The 25,317-nt window shown below is 49.6% G+C and overlaps 8 protein-coding genes across 8 annotated transcripts; 4 read left to right on the forward strand and 4 right to left on the reverse strand.

The window, feature by feature from the left end:
- Positions 1-2,275: 2,275 nt before the first annotated feature.
- On the reverse strand, positions 2,276-3,615 carry K444DRAFT_515909 (Pkinase-domain-containing protein; the record flags this gene model as incomplete). Its single annotated transcript, XM_024873634.1, has 2 exons — positions 2,276-3,373; positions 3,427-3,615. 2 exons carry the CDS (start codon positions 3,613-3,615, stop codon positions 2,276-2,278), a joined length of 1,287 nt encoding a protein of 428 aa, XP_024744219.1.
- Positions 3,616-4,522: 907 nt separating this feature from the next.
- Positions 4,523-5,872, forward strand: K444DRAFT_606245 (uncharacterized protein). The gene has a single exon (XM_024878947.1). The coding sequence runs from the start codon at positions 4,654-4,656 to the stop codon at positions 5,830-5,832; it is 1,179 nt and encodes a 392-aa protein (XP_024744220.1). The 5' UTR covers positions 4,523-4,653; the 3' UTR covers positions 5,833-5,872.
- A 1,681-nt stretch (positions 5,873-7,553) lies between these two features.
- K444DRAFT_578836 (eukaryotic translation initiation factor 3 subunit E) lies at positions 7,554-9,266 on the reverse strand. The gene is made up of 2 exons (XM_024877630.1): positions 8,847-9,266; positions 7,554-8,798 (listed from the first exon to the last, which is right to left on the reverse strand). Exons 1-2 carry the CDS (start codon positions 9,240-9,242, stop codon positions 7,884-7,886), a joined length of 1,311 nt encoding a protein of 436 aa, XP_024744221.1. The 5' UTR covers positions 9,243-9,266; the 3' UTR covers positions 7,554-7,883.
- Positions 9,267-9,404: 138 nt separating this feature from the next.
- K444DRAFT_649331 (uncharacterized protein) lies at positions 9,405-9,911 on the forward strand (the record flags this gene model as incomplete). Its single annotated transcript, XM_024885564.1, has 2 exons — positions 9,405-9,806; positions 9,861-9,911. The coding sequence occupies exons 1-2, from the start codon at positions 9,435-9,437 to the stop codon at positions 9,909-9,911; spliced, it is 423 nt and encodes a 140-aa protein (XP_024744222.1). The 5' UTR covers positions 9,405-9,434.
- A 346-nt stretch (positions 9,912-10,257) lies between these two features.
- On the reverse strand, positions 10,258-13,767 carry K444DRAFT_578838 (uncharacterized protein; the record flags this gene model as incomplete). Its single annotated transcript, XM_024877631.1, has 2 exons — positions 11,748-13,767; positions 10,258-11,648 (listed from the first exon to the last, which is right to left on the reverse strand). Exons 1-2 carry the CDS (start codon positions 13,384-13,386, stop codon positions 10,258-10,260), a joined length of 3,030 nt encoding a protein of 1,009 aa, XP_024744223.1. The 5' UTR covers positions 13,387-13,767.
- A 2,309-nt stretch (positions 13,768-16,076) lies between these two features.
- On the forward strand, positions 16,077-17,969 carry K444DRAFT_12727 (DUF55-domain-containing protein). Its single transcript, XM_024870430.1, has 6 exons — positions 16,077-16,498; positions 16,638-16,819; positions 16,948-16,952; positions 17,073-17,189; positions 17,263-17,658; positions 17,752-17,969. Exons 1-5 carry the CDS (start codon positions 16,298-16,300, stop codon positions 17,532-17,534), a joined length of 777 nt encoding a protein of 258 aa, XP_024744224.1. The 5' UTR covers positions 16,077-16,297; the 3' UTR covers positions 17,535-17,658; positions 17,752-17,969.
- Positions 17,970-20,128: 2,159 nt separating this feature from the next.
- Positions 20,129-21,607, reverse strand: K444DRAFT_606252 (proline iminopeptidase). Its single transcript, XM_024878948.1, has 5 exons — positions 21,380-21,607; positions 21,174-21,252; positions 20,696-21,115; positions 20,562-20,648; positions 20,129-20,510 (listed from the first exon to the last, which is right to left on the reverse strand). Exons 1-5 carry the CDS (start codon positions 21,456-21,458, stop codon positions 20,210-20,212), a joined length of 966 nt encoding a protein of 321 aa, XP_024744225.1. The 5' UTR covers positions 21,459-21,607; the 3' UTR covers positions 20,129-20,209.
- Positions 21,608-21,793: 186 nt separating this feature from the next.
- On the forward strand, positions 21,794-23,852 carry K444DRAFT_606253 (DHH family protein-like protein). The gene is made up of 6 exons (XM_024878949.1): positions 21,794-22,203; positions 22,251-22,560; positions 22,608-22,619; positions 22,791-23,013; positions 23,061-23,290; positions 23,347-23,852. The coding sequence occupies exons 1-6, from the start codon at positions 22,046-22,048 to the stop codon at positions 23,719-23,721; spliced, it is 1,308 nt and encodes a 435-aa protein (XP_024744226.1). The 5' UTR covers positions 21,794-22,045; the 3' UTR covers positions 23,722-23,852.
- The last annotated feature ends 1,465 nt before the right edge of the window (positions 23,853-25,317 follow it).

Below are 25,317 nucleotides of genomic sequence, written 5' to 3' on the forward strand. Positions count from 1 at the left end.
GACTCTCGAACACATCCGCCCTGTATATACACTCTCTTCCCACCAATTCGAGAGCTTCCAGCAAGAATTTTGGAGGCCGAGGACCCTTTCGAGATATACTTAATGCTAATAACGGCTTGGCCATCTCTATGAACACCAATTTGGTGTGAAATTGGGAGACAGCCGTCACCTTCGCTTCTCTGTTCACTTCTTTCTCTCCTCCTCGGGAGGAGAGAATTCGACATTTGCTCGATATTTGTGCATAAAATACCACGATCGCTAGAGTTACCGCCGTCTACTCTCTGGGGAGTTCTTTCTTTCTTTTTTCGATAAAGGAGAGACGTACTGGGCTCGCAATTCATATGCTTTCTAATTATTGCCATTACCGGCATGGCATGGCATGGTTACGGCTGCATAGAAGACTTTCGCTGAATATAGACTTTGGGGCGACTTTTGGGTGTTCTGGACTTGGCTCCCTCCCAGTTGCGAGGAAGCAATGGGATGCATGGCGTGGCGCGACTTGGGATGGGATAAAACTGTCGCTATAGAAGTGTATATCTGAGAGATGCGTTGATGGGGATCTAGCCTCTGAGGAAGTGAAGGAAGGTAGGACTACGCTTTTGGAGAGCATGAGAAGGAGAGAGAAGGTAGTCTTTGTAATCGAATGACGAAGATTCTTCAAAGCAAGAGAGACAAATTTCCAACCGCTTGACAAGTGTTTCACGCAAATCCAGACGTCCCGCTCATTATGGCACATTCAAAAATATCCTCCCCTCCCTCCATTGTTCAATTCGCTCCACGAACACGGGATCTTCTGAAGTGGGAAGACAAATATTGACTAACTCATTGGAAGTTGGAACACCCCCCCAGCTCCAAACCATGTCTTCGAAGCACGACCAATCGACGAAGAAAGTTGGCCCTTGGTACAGTACAAGACTCGAGAATCTCACGTCACTTCACCGACCCGCGAGTAAGCAGGCAGCCGATGGATAGCTGCAGACAGCATTTCTGTTGCATATCGAGGGGCCCACCACCTCGGTATATTGGGTTTGCCCTCCTGGCCTCCTCTCTGTCCCTTGAAGACATGCTTGCTCGCACCATTGTACCTACCTCTCTATCCACGATCCGCGCTTCCATGCGCGTCTCCCATCACCAGGACTGCAATTATGCAAGCATGCACTTGCCCACTCCTCTCTCCTCTAGCCTCCCTTAACCTTTCTTTCCCAGTACACAAGGTTATCAAAAATCCGATGATCTTGATCAAGCACGATATTTTATTCTTACCAGTTGTAAACGAGGGGGGTGGGGTGGCGAAAAATACCTTAGGTGCCGGGGTAAAACGTCTGCTTCGGGTCGAGCGGGTGCCGGGGAATGGGGGGGGGGGGAAAAAAAAATTTCGTTGCATTTCGCACTTTTGGAACTCGTGTCGGGAACGTGCCTCGCACGTGTTGGGGGGACCGCTTTGGGGATGGTCACGGTTGCATTCGCTTAAGGGGAGGTGGGGTTTGCGAGTTAGGGGGGGGGATTTTGAATTGGGAAATGTTCTGGAAGAATGGGGGAATGATTTGGAAGGAATGGGCTGCTGGGTTTGGATTAGGTGTTGTGTTTAGGGGGTTTTGGGAGGGGTTTTTTTTTGGAGTTATTGTGTTTGCTATGAGGTGATAAAGACGCATGCTGGTTGGATGGCTAAGGGCGAGAATGTGCAATGTAGATCTTCATCAGCAACGAGCTTCCAAATTTGATTTCAAATTCCATTTTCTTCACCAAGGGGCTTCCTGTACGCTACAAAATCCAATACTCCATCGTTTCCATTTTCTAAAAGCTCGTCCTTCTATCGAGGGGTAACCTGAACTCTCCATCGAGCGATCCCAATTTCTCGGCCGAAATTAAGATTGGATGTGCAACAGTAAAATTTTCAAATCAACAATCAAAATGATGGAGTAAAATCAAGTGAAGTGGCCTTAAGCCAACGATATCCATCCATTTGCATATTCTATAAGCTGTCGTCCATCATTCGATTCATCCGTCAGTGATTTCCATGATTCATAGTGCTCAAGCGCCTCCTGTCCCCTCGCCATCATCTGCATATAAAAAAGGCGTCCAAATCCCTATGGCCAGGCCCGGCCAGCCAGCAAGTCAAGAAAATGCCCTCTTTTCGGCTATTCCCGTAGAAGTAGAATTTAAAAGTGAAGGAAATGGCGCTCAAGAACATTCTCAACAAAGCAAAAGAAAATCGACAACAATCGGCTTTTGGGGTCGTTTCGTAAGGACAGTCCGTCTATTCTTCATCACCAGGTTACCGTCCGGAAATCTTCGCTGCTCCTGCACTCCATAGTCCTTTCGTCGTTTCTGCTATCTTGCGTGTTTGGGCTTCGATCTGGGCTTGTGTTTGGCCTTGGCCAGAGTTGCGCTCCACGCCGCGCATGTGCGTATCTGATCCGTTCTGTGCGCCTCCGGTTCCGTAGCCTGAGTCCGTGTCCATCTGTCCGTCCTCTCCTATTCCCATGCCTCCTACGCCAGAGTCGTCTTTGCCTTGTTGTTGCAAAGGCTTAGCACCTCCTTGTGGGTTTGTGGATACCACGCCATCCATCATACCGTGCTGTCCTTCTCGCAGTTTGTTGATTGCTCTCACCGTGTCGATGGCGGCGTGTAAAGTCCTTCTTGCGTTGAAGTTCTTCTTCACCACAGGTAGCAAATCGCTGCCCTTTCCATCCTTGCTGCCCTGTGGTTCGCCGGCGACAAACGGATGTGATAGTGCTTCGTGGGCCGTCATTCGCTGCGTAGGATCGATTGTCAGACAGCGCTTGATGAAATCTCGCGCTTGTAAACTGACACCTCGCCAGTACTCAATTGGCGTGAAACTGTAATCTGCAATCAAGATGGCCTGCATTTCTTCCAGGTTGGAATCTCTGTCGAATGGTGTGTAGCCGCACAGTAAGAAGTAGGTAATAACGCCGATAGCCCAGATGTCTACTGGCTTTCCGTGCCCAGTCTTCTTGAAGATCTCGGGTGCCATGTAGCCTGGTGTTCCGCACGTTGTAGTGAGCACATGGAATTGCTCCTCGTCCATTATCCTGCTCAGACCAAAATCGGCAATCAGTAAGTCGGCGTTGTCTTCGGGAGTTCGGAAGAGGAGGTTCTCGGGCTTCAGGTCACGGTGTACGATGCCATGATCATGTAGGTAGGCGACAGCGGATAGGGTTGCTCGGATGAGATCTGCGGCATCGGATTCATAGTAGGAGCCTTTACGGCAAATACGATCAAACAGCTCGCCGCCAAGGGCGAGGTCCGTAACGAGGTAGAGGTTGTTGAGGGTTTCGAAGTAGTCTACGAGGGTCAGGATGTTTTGGTGTCCCATGGACACTTTCTTGAGAACTGCGATTTCATTGCGAACCTTGGAGAGGGGTCAGTGCGAAGTAGATCACAGCTGAAAGAGGAACGATTTACCATATGTTCTCGACCTGCCATCAGCCTCTTGTTGATGACCTTTGCTGCATAGTATCTTCCCGTATCGATATGGACACACTCCTTAACCACGGAATAAGATCCCGCTCCGAGCGTCTTCCCGGTCTTGTATCGGCATGCCTGGACCTGGGGCTTGCCTTGCTGACCCTCCTGGGGATTGGAGTAGCTCATGCTGGCAAACGGGCTCTTAAGTTCTTGCGCGCAGTGAGAAAGGCTACCTGCTTCTGCGGCGTTGGCAAACAATGGTCGGCGCCGCGATAAGAAAGGGCTTAGTGCGGGGAGGCTGCGTCGATTCGGCTTTTTCGAGGTTGAGGCGCTTCTCGAACGTGGGATCGGTGTGAAGCTCGAACGAGAGGATTATTCGCTGGATGGGAGTCGCTTCAAGACAGCAAAAGGCTGTGTACGGCGTCTCGTTGTCAGATTTGATCAGCTCAGTGAGTTCAGCCGCTCCTCATGCTCCTCATTGCGTTCCTCCTGATTGGTGAGCATTTCGTGGGGTCGTTTGAGAGACGCTAAGACAAAAGGAGACGAGGTCCAGAACGGAAGGATTTCCTGGATTCCAACCATCAAGTTCGCCATCTCCTGTTTCATCCGTTCTTCTTGCTTGCTCTTTGGTTTTCATCTTGTCCACTTGCATTCCATGATAGGGGCTCGACCGTGGCAGGTCAATTGCACAAGCCGTTTCTAGGCGGTCCCCCTTAATACAAGACAGTAACCTGTGCCTCATGGCATTTCTACGGTTGCTTCGATACGGAGAGGCCGAGATATATACCATGGCAAATCTCGGGCCTGTGAAAACTTTGTTTCGATCATCAGCCTCCTTTTCAGCCGAAAGCACGTGAGGACCCACCAAAATGCCAAATTCTGCACGTCCGCGCGTCAATGCCGAAGAAGCACCACCACGGCTGGTCAGTTCTATTTTGACAGTTTGATCACCAAGGTTTCCATGCGAACTCTCCTGTCTACCTTGTGGCTGCCGTGGCTGAGGGCCTCACTCCACTCTAAACGGGTAAGTCATTTCTAACTTTCCAATGCATGCGTGTCGTGTAGTCGCGTCCATGTCCTTGTTAAATGTCTTGCCGGTGCCAGTTGTTGTTTTTTAATCCTCCCCTTTTGAATCCTGTCTTCGTGTACTGCTTTACATTGTTGTCTACGCGTTCTCAAAGAGAAGAGACAATCGAAGCCCTTTGCTCTGTGTAACACGGCAATATGAGTTCCCCTGGGCAGCAGCAAGGTGGCCCAGGTGGGGTTGGACCTGGAGGCCAGAGCAGTCCCAATCAACCCACGACCACAAGTTCAGCAACAGCTCATACGAGCACATCTACACACAACTCACCCACTTCGACCTCAACATCGTCTGTGACCAATAAGGGTGCCATCATCGGTGGTATCGTCGGAGGAGTTGCTGGCCTACTACTCATTTCTCTAATTGGAGTCTGGTTGCTACAACGGCGGAAACAGCGCCAGAAAAGAGCCAGGAAAACGCGACCGGTCACCTACGCTGGCCTCAATTCAGTATTCCGTGGTGTTCCATTCAACCGTTCCTCCAGCCAAAGCCCACACAACAGTCTACTTCCACAGCCACAGGTCTCGCAAGGTCCTCCCTCCGGGATGGGTCTCAGAGGAGGTGCAGCGAGTTATGGGCAACGGGAAAGTGGCAGCGAAATGGACAACTTGCCACCCAGTTATGCAGAGAGTCAGATTATGGATACAACGCACCGCACAAGCTCAGACACGATTATCTCGCCGCTAAGCGCCAGAGTTCCAGGCGATGCTCACACCATATCCCCACAGACAACGGGAGCCTCAACATTCATGTCCTTACAGCGCCTATGGGCTACGAACGAACCTCATCCAATATCGCCGCAGACGACTGGCGCTTCAGCCATAGTCCGACCATACACAACCGTTTCTGAAGAAACTCCTATATTAACACCACAACCTACCGGAGCAACAATGTCCGTCCTCCCACAACAAACACGAGATACGATGGGATTTCCCATAGAGCCAGAAGAGATTCGCCTACTACCAGCCATGCCAACCACAATCGTATCACCAGCGCCCAGATATCCTCTGGTGCACCAGGATTCTCTGGAGCATGTAATACGGCAAGGCTTGATGCCGAGCGAGAGTCCAGAACCGAGGAACTTGAATCCGGATCGATTGAGAGTGATCAGCCAGGAGATGCCCAGAGAGAGTCCTATTCTGGGTCTGAATTCTGTTAGAATGGCCCCGCAGACTGCGGCGAATGACGCTCTGAGGAGGAATGATACACAACGGACTGTGAGCTCTGTGAGCAGTATGGGAATGAGTGTGATTAGCGATGGAGAGTTGGAAAGGTTGGGTGTGGGTTTGTATCATCCACCTGCTGGGAATGGTGGGAATTAAATAGTTAGTGTATATTATAGACGGAGGCTTCCTTCATTTACGTAATCTGATACCCATTCCTTTGTCCTCTTTGACTGCGGTCTACAAACATCCCAGTGGTATTTCAACAATTACAAGCTTCTCTATCACTTTACCAAACTGGAATGAAAATCAATCACTACTATGTACAAACACCTCAACACAGGGAGATTTCGAGAATGTCTTCGCGGAAAGGCTAGGGGCTCTTTCACTATTATAGTGACTTGCAAATATAGCTCCGGTTTTTGGTACGGCCTTCCAAACATCTTCCTGATTGTCTCCAATTCCGTCCCTATCTTCCTCTTTGTCGATAGAACAATCCCGCAATTATAAGAAGAATTACTATAAGTGGACCAATGGCTGCGCCTGCTATCCAGGCATGATTGGCCGATTTGGGAGATGGAGCTTGAGAGGAGCCTGGATTTGGAGATGCGGTAGGATTTGATGTTCTTGTTGACTCGATGGATCTGTTCGAGCTCCCAGGTAAGGGGATTGATGTTGCGAGGGAACTCGAGCCACCGTTAAGTTTTGACCCAGAGGCTGTAGGTAGTGTGATTCCATTATATAAGAGGGCCTGAGGGTTCGCGGCTGTCGGAATTGCTACTATAGTGGCGGGAAAGCAAGAAGCTTGGAGTGAATACTGTTGCTGTTTGCCAGGCCAAATTCAGTGGGGCCACGCTACCGTACACTGTCCAGTTGTGCCGGACGGGCAATCAACCGTTAAGCTTCTGATCAACACTCAGAATTGATGGATCGATCATATATCTGCACATAAATGACTCACTGTGTTTTATCGCTCCTCAGCCATGTAGTTACCTCTGCAAGGAAGGCCCTGGGACCTTCAGTCATAGTGATAGGAGCAGTAAAATTGGAGTGTCCGGTGGCTGAAGCAGACGCATGACATCCGGGCAGGTATGTAATAATCCCGTTCGTGACCTACAAGTAAATCAGCGGTGTGAAAGATCAAGAAATCGCGATACTCATTCCGGCATTGTAAACAGAAACAGGAGCACCAGGATCGGGGTTGAAGAAATTGACTGAGTCTGCCAGGGCACCGCTGACAATTCCAAGTGCAAGCACGAATCCGACCGAGCGATTGAATAGCCCTCGTGGCATCTCAAAGTCTCCGGAGAGCGCCATTTTGAAATAGGCGCAGATACAGCATATAGCTTGTGCTACGAAGTATAGGGACGTTAAATCAGCTATATATAACTAATACCATGAACGCCTCCTAGACTCATTTGGAGAGTTTACAGGAGATTAGCCAACACACAACATCCGCGTCTCTTCCACGAATCGGCAACCTTATCAACTCTTGTTTGCATGCAGCGTGCATGCTAAATTCCCAATGCGGCACAATTCTCAACTGTTAATATACTTCCGTGTAACCTGGGGTATATTGGGACTGAGGAACTCGGGCCTGCACTTGCCTCGCTGGAGAAAACGGAACCTTCGATTGAAATAGACTTAAGGATAGTGTAACAGGGGGTCATTCAGAGAGAAAGAATTCTAGAAGAAATAAGTAACCTTGGTCTCAATCTCATACTAGGATCTAGTTTGCGTTGGTATTTCTTTGAATAAAGAATGACAAAGGCATGTTAAAATTAAATGACTAAACTATCGGCTCTCGGCCCGCAGTCATGTTCGGAGACCGCGCAGCAAGTCGCCTTGCATTTATCAGCAGCCTCTTTCTAAGATTGGATAGAAGTTCAGGAATCACAGGGCAAGTATTTCAAGGCATTAGATCAACTTGATCTCTTTGAATAATAAAAAAAGAGCACCAATACAGCAACAAACTGGGGCATTGATAAATCAACACTATCTAAGGCTTTCTTTCTGCTGATTAGATATGCCTAGCCAGCAATATGCACGCGAACAACCATTATATCAGACCACCCATTTTACTTCTCTCGTGCCCAGCCTGAACGCCAACCATGCACTCCTCCCTTCAGATCTTCGTTCTTCAGCCTCCCCACAAGTAGCCATCATCGCAATTTTCATATGTATGGGTCTCACCAAATAGAAGCCACTCCTCACTTCGCGACCGCAGCACTAAGCACCTGCGTCCTGAAGAATCCACCTTTCGTCCGCTCGATAACTTGCTGGTAGACGCTGCTAGGCGGGTGATTCATAACGACAGTCCCCTCCTTATAGTCGATCTTGGCATCAACCCTTGTATCCCGAATCAGATTAACAATCCACTTCTCGCCATCATCCTGATTCAGGCCTAATCTCGCGCTCAAGTCCTTGATGTCGATCCGCTGATGAATCTTGCAGTAGCTCTCTGAAATCAGATGTCTTGCAGCCTCAACAAACGAATCAGAAGCAGCGACGAGAAAGAAATCTGAGCGGAGGACTTCCTCAGCTTCGGAGAGTTTTTTCTGCGCCTCCTCAAAGTCAAAGTCGATGTAGAGGGCTTTGATGAAGTCGGTGACTGGATCGTGGTATTCGTAGTTTTCTTGCTTGACGATGCGGATCACGTCTTTGAGCTGCTTTTGGTATTGGCCAGTGTTCCGGGTGCGGCTACGGTTGGTGATGACGGCTGCGGTCAGGTAGCGGAGGATCCACGGGCAGGCGGTTTGGATAGTGTTGATGAAGGGGGCGGAGAAGAAGAGCTCGCAGATTGTGTCCCGTGCAGGCTCATAGTTGAAGAAGGGGAAGAGTGCCCAGTGGATGAGCCAGGTGCGGTGGGTGAGTTGTGCCAGGGAGTTGTTGAAGAGCTTGGTATCAATCGATTCCTTCACCTTTTGTACCTCCTCCATAGCGGACTCCCAGTTCGTGGTCAGGATTTCCGAAGCCAGCTTTCCCCATGTTGCAGCAGAGACCTTGTCGTTGTCGGTTGAGAGAACTCGGAATTGGTAGAGGAGTTCGGCTGCTGCTTGGTAGTTTCCGCAGCTGTACTGGAAGTTGCCAAAGTCATACAACACATTGACCATCTCGATGGTAACCTATTCCACATTAGCAAAATCCACCACCTCGTAGGTTCAGAAACGCACGTCATGCTCCTTCTTCAAGAACTCCAAATTTGCAACTTTGTCACTTCTCAAACTCGTAACAACGTCCTCTCTGCCCAGCAAATCCGTGATCTTCTCGCTCTCTTGTGCGTATATCTCCAATTTATCCAGGACTTCCTGCCTCTTGGTCGCAAACTCCTTCGGCGGCTCGCTCACGCCCTCCAGATCACAATACAACGTTGCCACATAGTCTGTCATATTTGTCTTCTTCAACAACTCATATTTCGCCTTCGTAGTCTCTGGCGCAGGCTCCTCCTCTTGATCAGCGACGAACTGGAGGAGAGGGAAGATTAAATGGCGGTCGAGGTGTTGGATGAGTTTGGGAAGAAGATCGTTTTCTTTGGCCACATCTTCGGGGTTTTTCGTGACTCCCGCCATGATTGCGAGTGTGTGGTGGTGGTGACAAGAATCGTTGTCTTGATCTTGGTGGGGTCGTCGCAGTCGAGAAATGTTGTGTGCGCTCGTCGAGTCGGATTTCGCGCTAGTACTTTTTAGCGTGATTTGGATCGGCTCAGATGCGACTTCATGTGTTTTCCGAGGCAGTCGACGACAACCCAAAACTTCAGCACAATGGCCTCCTCAACCCCTCTCCTCTTTCTGAGACCCATGGCCCTCCCTCGGCCATCGACTCTCCACCGCTTTCTAGGAATAGCAAAAGCCTCCACAACAGCGACGACTTCATCCTCCTCACCAGGCCCTCCAACACCAACCAAAGCAGCAGCAGCAGCAGCAGCACAGCCAAAACCCTACCGAGTAACCCTCACGCCTAGCAAGAACTACCCAATCTACACACTGGCCAAGCGAGGCGGGAATATGAAGCTCACAAGACTGAAGAGGATAGAAGGTGATGTAAACGCGCTGAGAAACGATTTACGAGAGGCATTTGGGATGGACGAGAAAGAGGTGACGATTAATCAACTGACGAGGCATATTATTGTGAAGGTATGTTATGGTTGAAGTATTGAAGCCTTGAATGGTAGGCTGACTTTAGCACAGGGACACAAGAAACCAGAGATTGAGAAGTTTTTGAAGGAGCATCACTTGTAGGATTCGGTGGAGGTTTCAAGGACACTTCACAAGTGAACAATTTCAATGGATGGATGAGGAGTATAAATCATGTGCTTATTCAAGCAATACCCTGCATTTGCCGCTCAGACGCATGCCTCTATGTACAATACCGTTTCCGTATCTCCATGGAGATTTCAATGCTACGCAACTTGTACAACCACAACCCAATCATACTCCAAACAAGGAAAGACGTTACAGGCAATCAGCCATGCTGATCAAACAGAGAACACATCGTTGAACGCCTACTCCGCACGCCACCAGACAGGTCATTCATGCGTCTATGGAATGTGGTACAATGAGGAAACATGAAAATTTAAATCCCTTTTTATGTGGCCAGCCCCGCGTATGCACACAACTGCTTCAAAACCCCTTGAAGTCTGGGTAACCTTATCTCGAGCGCCCCTAATAAAGTCTCTTTCGCCGGAAGCCCGGAAATGGGTATCATGGTATTTGGATCTTCCGGATCTCGCGACTTTTCTGCCAGACGCCGTAAAACTGCTATACCACCCATTGTGATGTGGAGTAACGCTTCGTCTTCCAATCCCTTTGGTGTAGTCTGCGTTCTCTGATGAGCAGCCTGGGGGGAGGTCTCGTGACACAAGGATAGGATAAGTCTGCAGAGGTTCTTGGAAAAGCCATCATCGGATGTCAACCAAGACTTGGCAACACCGGTTTCGTAGCCTGGCACTAAATTTGACAGAATCTCCGCTGCCAGCATCCCTTGCATCAAAAACGGCTTTCGCGCCTCCACCACTGGAACGAGGTTTCCTCGTTTGGCATCTTGTTTGTCATCTGGTACGGCTGATATCGCAAGAGCAAACGTTCTTGTAAGAAGGTCGTAAGGGGGAGACGAGGCGATATCCGAGGCGAAAATAGTCTTGTAGTGTGTCCGATTCGGCTCATCCCTCGCGAGGAGCTTTGCTAAACTATCCACAGCTGGAGGAAGATATCGGTGGATGGCAGGATCGTATGGCGAGAATGTGACGCGCTCGGAACCTATCGTGTTTGGTGGAGGGCAGGGTGCAAAGGCCAATAAGAAGTGGAGTAGGCATAACGCTTGTTCTCGTCCCGGTAACTCGATCGCTTGGGCCAAATTTGATAGAAAGATGATGACATCTTTCATAAAATCCAAGGTGTTTTGATTCGTCCGTAGGAGCATGTTTCGCGTTCCCAAGTATCTTATGACGACACACAAAAATTTGATAACGAGCTCGTCGGCAAGGAGAGGATGGTTCGTCTCGTAGAATGACAAGTTCCGCATGACGGTGGTAATACAAACCAGTCTGTCTACAGCTCGGTCGAGTTCATACTCAAGGGAGCCGAAAGCTGGAATGTCCTGGAGAACCTCTTGCTCACTCCGGCAACTGCGTACCACATCTTCATAAGAGCCGACTAGCATCACGTCTGAGACCTCCGCCGCATTCTCAGCAAGAAGCTCGACTTGCATTTCAGCACAATCCACCAATGTCTCCACAAGATCTTCGCACGCACGCAGATCCAATTGCAGTCGAGATTCCACTGAGAGGGAGACCAAAGTATCCAATGCCAAACGTACTTCTGCATGGATTCCTGATTGAAGGCTCATCGTCAAAGCATGAATATCGATAACACCTAGGTCTCCCACAGCTGGGATATCAGGTTTGTACTGCATCAAAGTTCCACCTAGCCGTAATAAAGAATCGAGTTCAACACCACCCCAGGTGTCTAATACCCTAACTTTTGGATCTAACTCGGCCGGCAAATTGAATTCTTGAGGTGGTGGAGGTGCAGCAGCCCGGGCACCCACATCTACTTGAGGCGACGGTAGGGTGAGACTGCCCGCCTTCGTTGCAGACATTGGCGAAGCCATCGTGAAGGATGTCCCGTTTTGAGGCGGAGTGGCGTCGATACTTCTTGAAAGGCTATTGCGTGCGTGACCCTGTGGGCCTATGGGTTGTGGCTGACCCTGAGGTGCTTGAGGGGTAGAAAAGCCATTGACAGATGGTTGTTGCGCGTGATGCATAGGCGGCATCTGCTTGACGGGAGTAGTTTGCGCTTGCTGTTGTTGTTGTTGTTGTTGGTGATGTTGCTGTTGGCCCATGAGTTGTGGTTGCTGGAGGAAATTCTGAGACTGCATTGCGAGCTGGGGGTTCATCGGCTTCGTAGGTGACATTTGCGGAGCCGGCATGTTGGCGTTCTGCATCATAGCCGCCCTCTGGCGCTGCTGATTCTGTTGCCACGCCTCCTCGAATAACAGTAGGTTTCGCTCATAATGGTGTTTGAGCTGTTGAGGCGCGGCTGGGATTTGCATCAGATGAAATTGCAAAGCTTGTGCAACTTGAGACCACCCATTCTGCGCCGTGACCTTCTTGTAGCCTCCAAATTTCACTACAGTCATATATAACGTTAAAAGAGCAATTTTGCGATCCCCTACGATAGGGTTCATGTCTAAAGCAAGCTGCTTCTGTTGCATGAAGGATGCTAGGCTTTTCATAAAATTTTCGGGATTCGGGCCGCCTCTGGCCTGGGCAGAAGCTTGCTGCTGAGCTCGTATTTGTGCAAGTTGACCATTAGGATTAGGCATTTGCATTGTAGGATTGGCCATTGCGTTTGCATTGGGTGGCATATTGCCCCGTTGGGCGGCCATCATGCGCTGTTGCTGCTGTTGCTGCATTTGCATCTGGTACATCATTCGTTGCTGTTGCATTTGTTGTGTCTGAGGTTGGCCTTGTTGAGCATACATCGGGCTTTGCTGCATGGGATTCTGTTGCATATGCGGCGTGGACATAGCGTTTTGAGGTGGAGCTGACGATCGACCAGTGGGAGGGGTGAAATTTTGGTTGAAGCCTTGTGCGAACTGGGGATTTTGCGCATATGGGTTGTTATTCTGCGGCGTATCGACGCGACTGCCATGTTCGGATTGGGATGGGGATGGTTGGGGGAATTGTTGTGCAGCCGGGGAGAAGGGATGTGGAGAGGCCGTAGAGACTCGTTGCGGTACGCCACCAGGACGTAGCTGGTTGCCCATGATGGGTGATGGGCTGGCATTGGCCGATCCATTTTGAAGATGGGAATACGGGGTCTGCTGGGCCGGGTGTTGTTGAGATACATTGTTTTGGGGAAATCCAGGGTAGGGACCTTGTTGGGGTGTCTGAGAGCGGGAATTTGGTAGCATACCGGGCGCTTGACGCGGCGATGTGCCTAGACTATCTTCTCTTGGTCGTGGTCTCTTCGATGGTATCACTTGGTTGGTTTGATATACGGGATTGTTGAAGGCTGGGGAGCCATTGCGCAACGCCCCATTCTGCATCCGTTGCTGGAGCTGGGCATTTTGAAACTGGGAAGGATCGAAGGACGGAGGGTTGTTCATAAAAGCGGAGGGGTCGAGCATGGCTCCGCTGGCGTTGGGGTCGAGATGGTTGAAGCCTGCGCCATTGTGGTTCTGGACAGCAGCATCATTCATCCAGGAGGTCATGACTGTGGGAAGGAGTTGAGGCAACCCATCTGCAGTTGCGACAAGAAGTCAGCGGTGCTATTTCGAGCAGAAGCCTCCATAGAAGGCTTCGAAGGTCGGACTGAGATGGCCAAGCGCAAGTCCAGACCGATCGCGATGGGAGGTCGCGACGCGGTCGCTGGCTCGATGAGGTCGACAGGCGCCAATGCCCATCAACGGCAACAGCAGCGCCAACGACGATCAGTATCGCGCTCGACGGTATCTACAGGATGTCACGAGACACCAATACAGCCGGGGACGAAGGGGGAATGGAAAGCAGGTCTTACCTAAGGACGCGCGCTGAGTGCTGTTGATGTCGCAAAGGCTCGTTTCTCTGGGTTCGTGCCGGAGCAAAACGGGAGGTGCGCTAGCCGGATTGGGTGACCTATTTTCGTCGCCAGACCGCGTGTAAATTAAAATAAAGCGCTGGACTGCAAAACACAGGCGTCAGTATTGCTGCTCTCATGCCATTTCCACAATCCCATTGGGGGGGCAGCCCGGGGGTTTGGGGCGATTGGGGCCGAGTCGTGGGTTTGATCGGGGCCAGGTCACGTTGCTGGCGGAGTCGTGAGTCGTGAGTCGTGCGTTGCGTTGTGAGTCGTGCGCCGTGAGATCGCTTGCCGACTCTGAGGTGGCAAAGTCGACCAGGCCGGGACGAGCGCAGGCAGATGCGATATGCACGAAGCGCACCGCCGGTGGGACAAACACAAGCGCACCGGGACGTACCTAGAGATGATCCAGAAGCAGGCTCAGATCAGATGAGCTCGAGATGGGGTCGTTGAGATGACTGGTGCCGAGGGCCAGGCTGCGTGTCGGAGCAGGATGGGGTGGCCGGGAGTGGGTGTGGAGTTCGTTCTGCTCTGAAATGCTGTAACACCGTCGCCGTCGCTGGAGCATGCGGCGCAAGAGAGGCGCACGGGGGGGTCAGCAAGCGACTGAGAAGGGAGAGAGAGAGAGAGGATCGAGGCTCTGGGCTCTGGTTGGCAAGGGCCCGAATTAGGCCGGACGAGCGATCGAGGGCAGCTTGGTTGTGCGGGTTCTTCCTCTGAGTTGGCTGCCACCGAAACTGCGCTCAATAAAACTTGGGATCTGTCGCTGGTGCTTGTGCTGAGAACAACACTTTCGGAGCTAGCAAACGAGCAAATCACAGCCCGTCAGCCCGGATCGTCCGCGACCTCATCCCAGCCACCGAAACCAACGCAATTTGAAGCCGCAACGCAACCTGAGCAGTGAGCGCCGTCTCGGAAGACCATCCCGACGCCGTGCTGTCCTTCTGCGACCGTCAGTTCTCCGAGGCTAGAAGTGTCAGTTGTGTATAGCAAAAGACTAGGCGGGCTGGCTTCGATGATGGGCATTCCCAGTCGAATGCGGTGAGGACGGGCGGCCGCTTTAACCCCCCCGCCAGAGCAGAAGTGCTGGGTCCGGTCCTCGTCACCCAGAGCACCAGATGTGCGACGCAGCAATCCAGGAGCTCATCGAGCCTTCTGGATGAAATGGCGATGCCCCGGGACAACGAGCTTGATGGCCACAAGCAGGCGGGAGCAGGTGTGCTGTGCTGATCCTGCCATCGAGAGGACCATTCGCTGCGTTTGAAAGGCTCTCGTTTGATACGGCGGCAGGCTGGGCCATGCAATCCAACGGGCCGGGAATGGCGATGAGGACGTGAGAGAGAAGAGAGAGGAGGGAGAGAAGGGAAAAGCAGGCAAAGCAGGCTCGGGGGAGGGGGAATGGGGGTCTTATGTAGAAATGCCGAGCACTCAATAGCAACACTGCTTTGGGCAGGGCCAGTCTTTTTTTAATCACGCTTCACGCTTCTGAGGTCGTGACAGCACGGATAAGACGGTGCATGGTTTGGCGTCATAAAACACTCCAATCTATCCATACATTGGCGATCCAAATCCGAGTATTGGCGACTGCTCCAGTCCCCCGTCACACATCACAGTAGACCAATGATGTTGTTACAGTAGGAATGGGATTATCCCTTTCCGGTCCCATGGCCTCCACATCGAGATCTGTCGTCGTGGCGGAAAAGTGCTGAAGAGGGGCAACTCGAGGCAGAGGTACCCTCTCACCCCCCTAGGCCGTTTGACCTAACTCGCACACACGTTATCCTCTGGGACTTTAATCAAGCCTCCCCAATTTCGAGGGTATTTATCAGCTCCAGGTCGTCACATGCAAAGAAGCCGGAAAAAGGCCCTGCCCTCACAAGTTCCCATCTCCCAAGTGCCTCCGTTGTGCGACCGGCTTGCTGTGAGATGCCACTTTCGAGGTGGGTGCGGCAAAGATAAATCCCTGACCAGTGCAGTGGTCCCGGGGAGCCAAGTCTGTCAACTTGTTGACTACTGGGGACGGATTTGCTCTCACGCAGGCAGTCATAAGGCCGGATGATGGGTAGCTTGACGGGAGGCGTTGCGGTCTTCTTATTGAGCAGGGATCTAATTGACGACGCATGCCTGCTCTCCTTGCATAAAGACAGCTTCAACGCCCAGTACTTTGCTTCACCACCCTCCAGCATGGATAGCACGGCTTCCATCAAATGGGAGCGAGATCCTGGGTAAAAGCAAGTGATTTCCTCTGGCGGGGATCTGTGTCAGCTCCAAATTGGTGGGTGGTAAAGAAATCCGGGACGTTGATTTGCAGAATTGCTTTTTGTCGACCGTCGACGGGAAAGGAATGGCGCTGGAGATTCCCTGGATTCCGGACCCACGAATCCACGTTCGAGGCAGAGCCTTGAGGATCTTGGCCGGGTCACGTGCGTCCAATGCAGACCCCTGCTTGATCTGGAGATGGAACGGCCCTTCGACCAGCGTGATTTGGCTCAACTTCTTCTTGCAGCACGCGTCTGAAAGGCAACAATTGGCGAACTGTTCCACAGCAAGAGCCAACATCTAGCATGCCGAAACGAAAAGTTAAAGAATTGGACCGCGGATTGGAAGCACCACGGAGGACGAGTCGGAGAATATCTACCTCCAACGATCCTCCTGAGACTGCCTCGAAGCCTGCACCCAACCCCGAGAAGTCAAAAAAGGCTGAGAAGAGCAAGAAAGTTAAAGAGACGGCAGTGAATAGCAAGCAAGGGGAGGATTCAGAAGCCGTGAGTTTCTTCTTTTAAGGCGTTCTTTCCTACCTGAGTCTCCAACCACAGTCCCATCCCCTTTACCGTAAGGTTCTTCGGGCGGGTCACGCGCAAGCTTCATTCTTTATCGCTCCTCATACATTGATACAAATTCTAGAAGCCGAAGAAAGCCCCCAGGGCTGCGAAACCTGTGTCCCAACCCGCGACCTCTGATGCTGCTCTCTCCTCGGGTCGTCAATACTGGCTCTTGAAGGCGGAACCAGAGTCTCGAATCGAGAAGGGCCACGATATCAAATTCTCGATCGATGATCTCGCAGCAAAGACGGAGCCGGAACCTTGGTAACCAACCTATTTCTTTGTCCTATATCCCGAGCTCCTTACCTCACTGATCAGAAGGATGTTTCATGCTCCCCGCTCGCTCCCCGCTCTCTCCTCCGTAAAGATATACGTTGCTAATTCACTGGTAGGGATGGTAAGCAGCCTTTTTTAATCACATGCGGATCTCGCAACTAAAAATATCTCGCAGGCATACGAGCGTACGCAGGTAACGCTAGCATTTGGAATTAACCCACAAAAAGCTCACAGTCCACAGCACGCAACAATCTCCGCGCAATGAAGAAAGGCGACCTTGCATTTTTCTATCACTCATCCTGCAAAGTCCCTGCCATTGTCGGAGTCATGGAAATCGTTGAGGAGCACTCACCTGACCGTAGGTTTCATCTCATTTGCCCAACTACACCAAACTTCTGCCCATCTTCCAGAACCGTGTTAATGCAACGCAGTCTCAGCACATGACCCATCAGCACCATACCATGACCCCTCATCCAGCCCTGATAACCCCAAATGGTCTGTCGTACACGTGACCTTTCGGCAGAAGCTCACCACTCCGGTCACGCTCAAAGAGTTAAAGGTATGGCAGGGAGAGAAGGGACATCCGCTGGAGAACATGCAGATGTTAAAGTTAGCGAGGATCAGCGTGAGTAAGGTTTCGAGTGATGAGTGGGAATTCTTGGTTGGTGAGATGGCGAAGAGGGGGGATGTTGTTAAACAGTGAGTGCTGAAGGTGAAGCTTAGGTGCATTGCATACTATGTTGTATAATTGGAGACGACTGACGCCAGTCCGGCCATTTCGTGCTGTACTCCTATTACCCATTCGATCTTACCTGTGTGAATATTTCGTGAGTCGTGGTCCATCAGGGCTTCCCAAGCGTGTCAATAACTTAGATTATCCAATCTTCACGCTGAGTCCCTGACTTCAAAGACGTATTCAGACTCCCACGAATGCACCGACATATCAGCACCTCAACTAACCTAATATTTTCCTAAAAAAAAGTTATTCCCATCACGAACCACAAACGAGAAGCCAAGATGGGCAGCCGAGAGACAAAGATGGCGCATGCGGAATACCGGAAGGTGAGGGGGCTAGTCCTCGATTTCGAAGCCGACAATGAGCGACGGGAATCGAGGGCGGCTGGGCTGACCCCAACCTTGCCCAACCATCGTCCCAGCGCGTTCTGGCGCCAATTTGAAAATATTGAGGTGTACAGGAAGAAAAATCAGTCAAAGGACGGTTTGGACGGGCTCCAAGAGCCTCTTAGGCGTGGACTTCCAAAAAGGCAAGGAATATGAGTCATGGCACTTGGCACTTGGTACCGCAAAGGGGGCTAAACTGAAAGTGGCCATCGAAATAGACCACCTGGACTATGTGGCGGGCTGCATTCTTCAGGGGGACAGGAATGGATATCTGTCAATGGAGGATTTGGCTTGGATCGAGGAGGCCCCCAGGCATGAACTTCCAAAGGGTAGCGTCGGTGAGGTATTGAGCTTCGCCTATGGTATTGTGAGGGAGGCCAAACGGAAAGTGTTCAGCGAATTAGATCGCTTGGAGTGTGTGATGGACAGTCTTAAGGCTCGCATTACTGAATTGCCCGGGGAGCACATCGACAAAAACATCTTCAAATAGGTGGTTGTTAAGGGCGAACCCTCTAACGACTCGCTCTCAGAATTGATCAACCCTTTTGAGAATCTTCGGTACGAGATTCCTAGTGACGACAGCACCGAGAGAGAGAGTTCTACCACCGCACTTGATATAAGCCGTGGCAAGGGTAAAGCTGCTCGTATGGAGAATGGCGAGTCCGAACTTCGTGTCAAGCAGAGAGCAATGCCGTGTTTTGCCATGACTCCAGAAGAGCAAGCCATCGTCAACCAGACGGCTGCCATCATGCACCGGTTAATAACGGAGGAAGACCGACCTTCTCTTAGCGCTTCTTTGTCCAATGCTTGGCGCTGTTTTCACGGTGCAATGTATAACGTCTCAGAAGAAATAATGCATCAGATATACATAAAATACTGGAATATATCCGAGTGTGAGGTTTGCAAAAGCCGCGCTGCGGAGCCTCGACTTGGAAACGGTACCGTAGGTACTCCAATGGTTACTCACCCAGCTGCTATTGTTCCAGACTGGCCGCAAATGGCTGCAGAGATATCTTTGATTGACTGCGACTAGAACGATAAGGTAGGCTTGATGTTCGAGCAATGCGTCCTTCGTAGGCGAACGATTTCTTTTGCAAAATCAATCAAAGAAAGCCTGTTCAAAGAATCGACGAATAGACAGAGAAATGAATACTCTGCAAATACGCCTTTTCTATTGTAATTGACTGATTAATACTCGTGAAGTGATAAGAAGAAGAGTTAATTTCGATTGTTCAAGCTCAAAGAACCGGAAGGAAGTCAAAAAGGGGTTCGCTTAGCGAGTCTACACCAAAAAAATTCATCCACCAAATACTCGAGATCAAGGGAACACTAAGAGCCTAGAAACTTGAATTTCGCTTAGTCCTCCTCCACTACGAATTAGAGGGACCTGCAAAACGTTTGCCTCCACGCCCTGCCTCTCAACGTGGAGTCGATTAGGCGAGGAACAAAAAATGCAAAACTCTTGCCGTCCAGCCAACCTCCGTTGATGTCGCGGGGTAGTGTGGTACGGGGTGCGAAGACCGGGGGGGGAACCGACTTTTTTCGTGAAAACTCATTATCGCCGGCATTATACGCATCTCAGAGAGCAGCGGTTTGGCACAGGTAGGAGAAAGCTTTTGCGCTTTTTTATGCGAGTTTAACCACTTCGCGGTGTCTAAAGGTGATAACCTAGCCACTTTCTAGTGGATGTGTTTTAATCTTGCAAAGAGTCTTTTGTGTTGATTGGAAGAAGTGTTCTCATATTTAGTATATGAGACTGTAGAGTTTCCTTTGCGAAATCGGCTCCGGAGAGCAAGCGAAAGTCATCTGTTTGATGAAGACATCAAGTCTATATCGAGGGGTGAGCTAGTTCACTTTGGGATTAAGGACCTGCAGATGCATCTACTTTCTTATAAACTTGCGTTGTCTTCAGAATTCTTTTATAGATTGCCCACGCATGCCTGTAATTACCTGGCTGCTTAGGATTTGTTGGCGCACAACCTTGGTCGCTAACATTGAGCTATCAATCAATTCTTCAAGGCGATATATTGGATGAGATGCATTGAAGAAGGTCAGAGAGGCAATACAGAGAATTCAGCATTTCAACATCAGTACAATAGCAAACCAAAAGGCGCGAGCAGATTCCTCGCAACCTCAATCACTTGGTCCAATGGGGTTGCGTGATGGCTGTTGATGAACGAGAACTTCAGAGCCTTGGAAGGAGCAATAAATCCCAAAAACTCGGCTAAATAATGTTCCATTGAAAAAGGTTATGTCCTATGCTTTTAAGGACTTGAACTTATCAGCAGCATCTACCAAAGCCAGCTCCACTTTCTTTTCGTGAGCACTATGTCCGACATCGTCAAGAATTATGTACTCGACATTCTTGTTGTCCTTTCCGCCCAAAGATTGGTATAAATCCCAGCTTATCTTCGCCGGGCAAACCACATCGTATCGACCTTGCACAATGATGATCGGGAGGTGCTTGATCTTGTGAGCTTCCTCGATAAGTTGCCCATCTCGCATCCATCCACCGTTCACGAAGAAATGACATTCAATTCGTGCGAATGCGAGCGCCCTAACAGAAAAGGTTAGTGGCCCAGTATCGCAAAATAGAGTACCAACTTACCACTTCGGATCATCCACCTTCTTGATATACTCTGGGTCAACCATCAGCTTGCTCGTAGCCGTTTCCCAAGTGCTCCACGCAGACGCACTTCCAACAGTCAGCAAAGTTACACCATTTTATACAACTCAACTCACCATTTCAGCCTCTCCTCCTCATTGTCCCCAGTAAGTCTCTTGTAATAAGCCTTCATCATATCGCCCCTCTCCTCCACAGGAATGATAGCCTTATACGGCTCAAAATAGTCGGGAAACAGCATATCTGCACCTTTCTGATAAAACCATTCCAATTCCTCCCTCCTCAATGTGAAGATACCTCGCAATATCAACCCAAGACATCGCTCCGGATGTTTCTGGGAATATGTAAGCGCAAGAGTTGAACCCCACGAACCGCCAAATACTATCCACTTCTCGATTTTCAAATGTTCTCTCAGAGCTTCGATGTCGGAAACAAGGTGCCAGGTAGTATTGTCTTCGAGGCAGGCGTGTGGGGTTGATTTTCCGGATCCGCGCTGGTCGAAGAGGATAGATCTATAATGAGAAGGATCGAAATACTGCCTAGACAAAATGTCAGTTCCAAATGTAGCTATTGCGTTTGCCAATTGGCCATGCTTGCCTGTCACTATCCTCAATTCCTCCTCCTGGACCACCATGTAGGTAAATGATTGGAGTACCTGTTGAGAGACCACACTCTTCTGCAACGAATTAGCAACATGTTCTTTGGAGGGGAGAGAGCCGGGAGAGAGCCGGGAGCATGTCTCATGCTTCCGACCAGTGAAAGTAGGGAGGTTGGAATATGGAACAAAGAAATAGGTTGGTTACCGTAGTATATTGCGTGGGTACTAGAGACTGGCAGATGTCCTGATTTGTTCACGGGAAAGGCAGGGTAGACTGGGGCCATAGCTATGTGAGGCGATTGCTGATCGAGAAAGTGTGGAGTGAAGGTGGTGTAGCGGTGGAGGTTGTTGTTCTTGTGGAGAAGTTCGAGATTTGGGTTCTCTCCCTCTGAGGAAATGATTGAGACCAATCGAGTAAAATATTACGTTTGGCTCCTTGAAAGGACGGAGTAACGGGAGGGAAAGTCGTTCTCGGTTGGTACGAGGCGGGGTCGGCTCGGATTAACTTTACAGCGGTCACTTTCAGGGGGTCATTCGCTAAATGAGGCCTAGCCTCCGGATTTGCTACCACATAGATCCGCTTCTCTTCTTCATCACATATTTGATTATGAGCAGTAACACTGCATTCACTTTCCGGATCCTGACTTCAAGTACCATGGCTTGTTGGACAAACTGGTAAAGCAATTCCACCACAGACACAGCTTCGATTACGTCACGAAATCCCTCTCAAATGCTGGCTTCAATCAGTCCATAGCAGATGCTTAACCTCTTCAGATCTGTACCTTATAGAGGGCCTGGCTCAATTCACGCCTTTTATTCACTTAAATTCAGACTCCGTCTGGCTTTTTCAAACTTCCATCAATTTCGCACAATGAAACGCAAAGCAGAGAGCCCAGAGCCCGCGGCAAGAAAAGCAGCAAGAGGAAATGACTACTGTAGCGTGCAACCGAAAAGGGACAGCCTTGGAAACCAAATATGGCCCGCCCCGGAAGATCAAATGATTGCTGCAAGAGCATTTTTTAGAGAATGGTAAAAGCTTCTCCATGTTGTTTGATCCTCATCACTGACCATCCAAGTGCCAAAGCTCAAAAGCCAACTCTTATTGTCCCCGATAAAGACGCTGATGGACTCAGCTCTGGGGTGATTGTCCACAGAACACTAGTTAAGCTGGGGCTTGATTCTAAGCTCCTAGATGTTCACCTAGTCCAGAAAGGATCAAATATCCATGAGGAGGATGAGCGAAAAGTCATGTTGGAGAAGAAGCCGACATTCGTCATTGTCTTGGATCAAGGAAGTCGAAGTGGGCCACCTGTAATTGATGATCCAGACGTCAAATCCCTCCTCATAGATCATCATCTGAGTGACGAGTTTCCGAAAGATGCACAAGTGAGTCAAATTGTTGAAAATGAGATTAGTAAATTGACATAATTCAGGTTGTCTCAGCTGTAAGGGCAACGAGGTTCCTTAAATTCTTTGTTCTCAACGTCTGAAATACTCCCTCCTCATCTCGTGCACTCCCAACACATCCCAAAAGGGTGTAGTTCCACCTCATTTGCTCAATCGTACTCCTTAGATATTCCGAAACAAAAAAAGATGCTGACTCACCTCTTATCCAGTGTCACTACCCTCCAGTTGCCCCAACCTCTCTCGTCACATTTGAAATCTGTAAAGATCTTGATCAAGATATAGCTCAAGAATGTGGGTATCTTTGTGCAATTGGAACTCATGGCGATCTCGGTAACACCTTGAAATGGGAGCCACCTTTTCCAGATATGACAGAGACTTTCAAAAAGCATACAAAGAAAGCGGTCAACGATTGTGTTTCATATATAAATGCTCGTACGTCCTCAAGTTCCGTTTGACCCCTGTCCACTCACGTTTCGCAGCTCGCCGGACGGGAACATACGATGTGGTTACGGCTTGGAAAGCTCTTCTAGAGGCGAAAGACCTCAAGGAAATCCTAAGCAATCGACGACTGGAAGAAGCCAGGCGTGAAATAAATTTTGAAGTGGAGAAACACACCCATACGCCACCAAAGTTCAGCAAGGATGGGAAGATTGCGGTCCTGAAGATCAATACTCAAGCACAAGTGCATCCAGTCATTGCAACAAGATGGGTATGGCTCCTTCACCAATACCAGCCCCGAAAGACATCGCTAACGAGAATTTTAAGGCTGGTCATCTGAAGTCAAAAGCCCTCGAGATCGTCATGGTGGCAAACTATGGTTATCTCCCTGGCAAGGTCAACTTCTCATGTCGAATCGCCAGATGTGCAAGAGATCGAGACCCTCCAGTCAACATCATCGAATCCTTAAAAGTTGTCGCAGATCTCGACACAACAGATCTGGTTCAACGTTTGGGAAGCAGTTTTGCCAGGGGGCATAAAGAAGCTTCTGGTGGGATTGTGAACACTGCAGAATTCGAAGAGTTGTGTCTTTTAATGAAAGTTGGCGAGAAGCCAGACAAGCCGGAAGGAGAACCACCGAAGAAGAAACCCGAGAAGTCGCCGCAGAAGAATACTTTGAATAATTATTTCAGGAAGGCTTGATACAGGAAGGCTTGATAGAGGAATTTTAAAACTATCATTCCTGCGTTTTGAAACATGCTCCCTTGCTTCAGGGACAAAAAAATAAGATTTACTACAGATAATGCAGAAGTTGTTGTTCTGCTGCTGCCTTGATTCAAGGAGTCTATCACTGTTCTTTGGCAGACGAAACAATGTCATTGTGCAGAATAAAAAGACTCCATCCGCTTCGTTGTCCACCTCCACATCGTCTTTCCCCTCAACTACACTCCAGTCCCAACAAGTCCAAAGGCAGATCCCAGCAAGAGGGTATGGCTAACTACCCATCATACTTAGGGGAGAGTTGGTTTAACGGACCCAAAGAAATCCAAAACGATTGGGTCATTATCGACCAGGAACTCACGTTTGTCGGTGATGAAGATGCAAAAGAAGGGGTGGGAAACGAGGCAGATACAGTCTTGTTGCTTCTGAAGAACAAGAAGGGTGACAAAGACGAGAAGAAGAAGTCCGAGAAACTCGGCAAGAATCCCCCACCGAAAGCTTCTACATGGACTGCCGCTAATTTCAAGGATATGGCAGCTAGCTGGATTCAAAAAGCTATTGGGAGCAGGGGGATAGACAAAGTGTTATCTGCCGAGAATGCGACATATTGTAAGGTGTGGTAAATATGAATGATCTTCAACTACCGACTCCTTGAATAATTTATGATTTCTCTTGTGAGTTCTGTGAAATTTTCGAATGACTTAAAGCTCCACTGAACTTTGACCTTTTGGAAAATATAGTGTGAAGTTAAAAGTCAGTTCCCATCGCTGTCTCTTAGCCCTGCGTCAGTCGTGTCTCGTCAGGCATTTCCTTGCTTTGGCGCAACCATCTCGTCGCTGTAGTCCATGTGTTTTACCGTGACAATGATTTCTCCCAGTTCCGATATCATTATTGCGTTCTCTTTGGTCGACGAGTTGTTTTAGAAGACGATTTTTGGGTGTGGAAGGCAAATGAAAAGAAAAATTGTTTACACACAAACCCCGCACAAGATGTGAGGAGTATGGAGAAGGAAAGAAATATTAGGTGTGGGAGGAAGGGTTTTGATGGGCGCCTGGTGTGTGTGTCATGTCGCATGTCAAAAGTGTTTTAACTTATCTACGGTAAGGAGGCTGGTGGCGCCGTGTATTACTCGCCGTGATGGAAGAATTCAACTAGGAACTGGGAATCGGATAAGCTGCCTGTATTCAATGTTTCGCCTTTGCTTGCATGCTATTTTGAGTGATAGAGGCGATGTCAACAAGCCGGGTCCGATGGGAACCGTGATTCTCGGCAGCCGCCTCTAAGATTAACTTCCTGGCGAGAATTGTAATTCTGTAACTTGCGAAATGTAACCTTAGCGCATTGAAGCGCACACTGTGAGTTTCAGCAGCTTCTGATACCATGGCAAATGACATTGCTCCTGCTTCGATCTGATGATCTATTTTCAAAGGAGTGTAGTCCACTCATTGGCTTTACAAGATGCCACTTTTCGATATCGTCCGGGATAGCATTTAAAGCAAGGTGGTAACCGTCCCAAAAGTCGGAGAGGAAAATAGGAGCTGGCATTTGATTGGTGCAGAACACGATCGAGGTTGTCCG

The sequence above is a fragment of the Hyaloscypha bicolor genome (genome assembly GCF_002865645.1).
Source record: "Hyaloscypha bicolor E unplaced genomic scaffold K444scaffold_10, whole genome shotgun sequence".
Classification (NCBI taxonomy): domain Eukaryota; kingdom Fungi; phylum Ascomycota; class Leotiomycetes; order Helotiales; family Hyaloscyphaceae; genus Hyaloscypha; species Hyaloscypha bicolor.

Bases quoted from the DNA above. Each gene is read 5' to 3' on its own strand.
- K444DRAFT_606245 (XM_024878947.1), top strand. From the start codon at position 4,654: ATGAGTTCCCCTGGGCAGCAGCAAGGTGGCCCAGGTGGGGTTGGACCT.
- K444DRAFT_578836 (XM_024877630.1), bottom strand. From the start codon at position 9,242: ATGGCGGGAGTCACGAAAAACCCCGAAGATGTGGCCAAAGAAAACGAT. The intron at 8,799-8,846 runs GTGCGTTTCTGA...AATGTGGAATAG, and splicing joins TCTTGAAGAAGGAGCATGAC to GTTACCATCGAGATGGTCAA.
- K444DRAFT_12727 (XM_024870430.1), top strand. From the start codon at position 16,298: ATGCCGAAACGAAAAGTTAAAGAATTGGACCGCGGATTGGAAGCACCA. The intron at 16,499-16,637 runs GTGAGTTTCTTC...TACAAATTCTAG, and splicing joins AAGGGGAGGATTCAGAAGCC to AAGCCGAAGAAAGCCCCCAG. The intron at 17,190-17,262 runs GTAGGTTTCATC...AATGCAACGCAG, and splicing joins TGAGGAGCACTCACCTGACC to TCTCAGCACATGACCCATCA.
- K444DRAFT_606252 (XM_024878948.1), bottom strand. From the start codon at position 21,458: ATGGCCCCAGTCTACCCTGCCTTTCCCGTGAACAAATCAGGACATCTG. The intron at 21,116-21,173 runs GCAAGCATGGCC...CATTTTGTCTAG, and splicing joins GGAATTGAGGATAGTGACAG to GCAGTATTTCGATCCTTCTC. The intron at 20,649-20,695 runs GTGAGTTGAGTT...GACTGTTGGAAG, and splicing joins GAGGAGGAGAGGCTGAAATG to TGCGTCTGCGTGGAGCACTT.
- K444DRAFT_606253 (XM_024878949.1), top strand. From the start codon at position 22,046: ATGAAACGCAAAGCAGAGAGCCCAGAGCCCGCGGCAAGAAAAGCAGCA. The intron at 23,014-23,060 runs GTACGTCCTCAA...CACGTTTCGCAG, and splicing joins TGTTTCATATATAAATGCTC to CTCGCCGGACGGGAACATAC. The intron at 23,291-23,346 runs GTATGGCTCCTT...GAGAATTTTAAG, and splicing joins CAGTCATTGCAACAAGATGG to GCTGGTCATCTGAAGTCAAA.